Source organism: Anopheles cruzii, unplaced genomic scaffold (genome assembly GCF_943734635.1).
Source record: "Anopheles cruzii unplaced genomic scaffold, idAnoCruzAS_RS32_06 scaffold03522_ctg1, whole genome shotgun sequence".
NCBI lineage: Eukaryota > Metazoa > Arthropoda > Insecta > Diptera > Culicidae > Anopheles > Anopheles cruzii.
In genome coordinates, this window is record NW_026457107.1 from 1 (window position 1) to 2053 (window position 2053).

The 2053-nt window shown below is 52.7% G+C and overlaps 1 protein-coding gene across 1 annotated transcript; it reads right to left on the reverse strand.

The window, feature by feature from the left end:
* Positions 1–7: 7 nt before the first annotated feature.
* Positions 8–1690, reverse strand: LOC128277037 (general transcription factor 3C polypeptide 3-like; the record flags this gene model as incomplete). The annotated part of the gene is made up of 2 exons (XM_053015488.1): positions 311–1690; positions 8–242 (listed from the first exon to the last, which is right to left on the reverse strand). Coding segments are annotated over exons 1-2 (1615 nt in total), but the record flags the coding sequence as incomplete, so codon positions are not given.
* Between the last annotated feature and the right edge of the window lie 363 nt (positions 1691–2053).

Here is a 2053-nt window from a genome sequence, read left to right on the forward strand (position 1 = left end):
TCGTGACGGTTTTTCAGCTGATAGCAATTGCGTGCGAGAAGCATGAAGCCCGCCTCGAGAAACTCCTTGTAGTAGCCGATCTCTTCGAGCATCAGGCAGCGCTCGTGCAGTACCTCCGGATCGAGGTATTCGCGTTCCGGATCCTGCTCCAAAGCTTTCAGCGCATCAGTGTACTTGCCTTGTTTCTTCAGCAGCGCTGCCAACGCCAATCGTGCATCCAGATGCCGCGCCAGTGAGACGACCTACGGGCGGCAAGGAAGGTGGTTTGTGAAACATATTCTACGCCAACAAGCAGCAGCAGCACTCTTACCCGCCGGTAACCCTCGATGGCTTCATCGTATTGTTCGACGAATCGCGAACAGTCGGCGTAACGCAGCCAAACGGCGGCCATGGAAAAGCGATTGCTTTTAATCAACGGCACCAGCAGCCGTAGCGCATACCTGTAATACTCTTCCTTCATGAGCGCCTCCGCAACGTCCAGATAGCAGTCACCGCCGCTTTCAGGATCGATGTGTCCCATGATGTCGTCGATGATGTAGTTGAACAGATGTTCGCATTTCAGGTGCACCAGCACCATGACCAGCTTCGTGCGAAGGTCCAGTATCATTTCGTCCGGTATCGAAACAGAAACTGTTGTCCGTTGTCCGGCGTCAGCTTCTGTGGCCGTTGAGGAGAATGAATCGTTGACTGCAACATTCGCGTGTGCCGCTAGAACGTCCAATGCTCGTTGGTAAAGTCCATTGGCAATTAACAGTTCCAGCAGCAGGTTGATGTCTTCGCTTGAGATGAGAAAGTCTCCCTGTTCTTTTGGGACGTGCGGCAGTAGATCATAGTAGTACTTGCACGCCTGCTTCTCGTCGCCCTTGCTTTCGACCAGTTGCGCCCGTTTCAGGCGAACATCGATGTTTTTGGGATCCGCTTTAATCGCACGCGTGTAGCACTTTTGCGCTTGCTCAATATTGCCCCGTTCGATCGATATCTCCGCCACGCGTACCCAGTGTTCGATGTCGGAGGGATTCAGGTGGGCAGCGATCAGCGAACACTCTAGGTACTGTTCCGGATCGTCGGCCTCATAGATCTGGGCCAGCGTAATGAATGGTTCGTATGCCAACGGAACCTGACGGATGATCTCCAGGCACAGATCCTTTGCCGTCTTTGTATCGCCGCGGGCGTAGCAGAGATTGGCCTCGCCCATCAGACCCTGAAGAGCTGGCGGCAGGAGGCGTCTCTGCCGCCGCCGTGGGTTTTTGCCTTCGGAAGCTGGATGCGTCGGGCCCTGAAGATTACCTTTCAAAGCGTCTCTTCGTGCTGTTCTGAAGTCAGCCTCGAACCCGAACGACTTGCGGTGACGGCTTCGATCCATTTCGACATCCTCGTCGTCCAAGTCATCGTCCTGTTGCATTCGTTCCTGGTACTCGGTGTAGGAAATTTCTCGCGCAACCAACTTCTTGATAAGCGTTTCCCGTTGCTCTGTATTTTCTTCGTCCGTTTCCGACTCCGACTGGGCCGAAGAGCCCGTTCCGGCTGCCGCGGTTGATGGACCCGCCTTCGGAGGTGGCAAAGCAGCCACCGTACGCGGCAGATCGTGCACTTCGATAAACTCCTTCAGGACATCTTCGTCCATCTCGTACACATCGACTTCTTCAATCTCCACATCGGACGCCGCGTATCCAGCCTCACTTTCGGACATTGTATTCGATTGAAACCCGTTTTTTACGCGACGATGCGCCACCAAAACTAGCCGGCATCCGCAGTGCGGTAGAAGTAGTTTTGTTTACAAACAAAATGTGACAGCAATGTCGGACCGTCAAATTGTCGGAGCACGAATGGCACGAGATACCGCCCAAATCGGGTTGGAGAAACGACAAAATCTTTCATCAAGGAGCTGTTTGAATAGTGTAAAAATAGTTAAACCACGATTTATACAATTTACCGAAATTTACCGAATACAAAACGCTTTTCGACAAACTGCACATCTTTTCTATGGTTTCCGCACAAACAAAAACCACTAGGCAGGATAAACTCCGACAGTTCGGCTGTCAGGTGGCCGCAG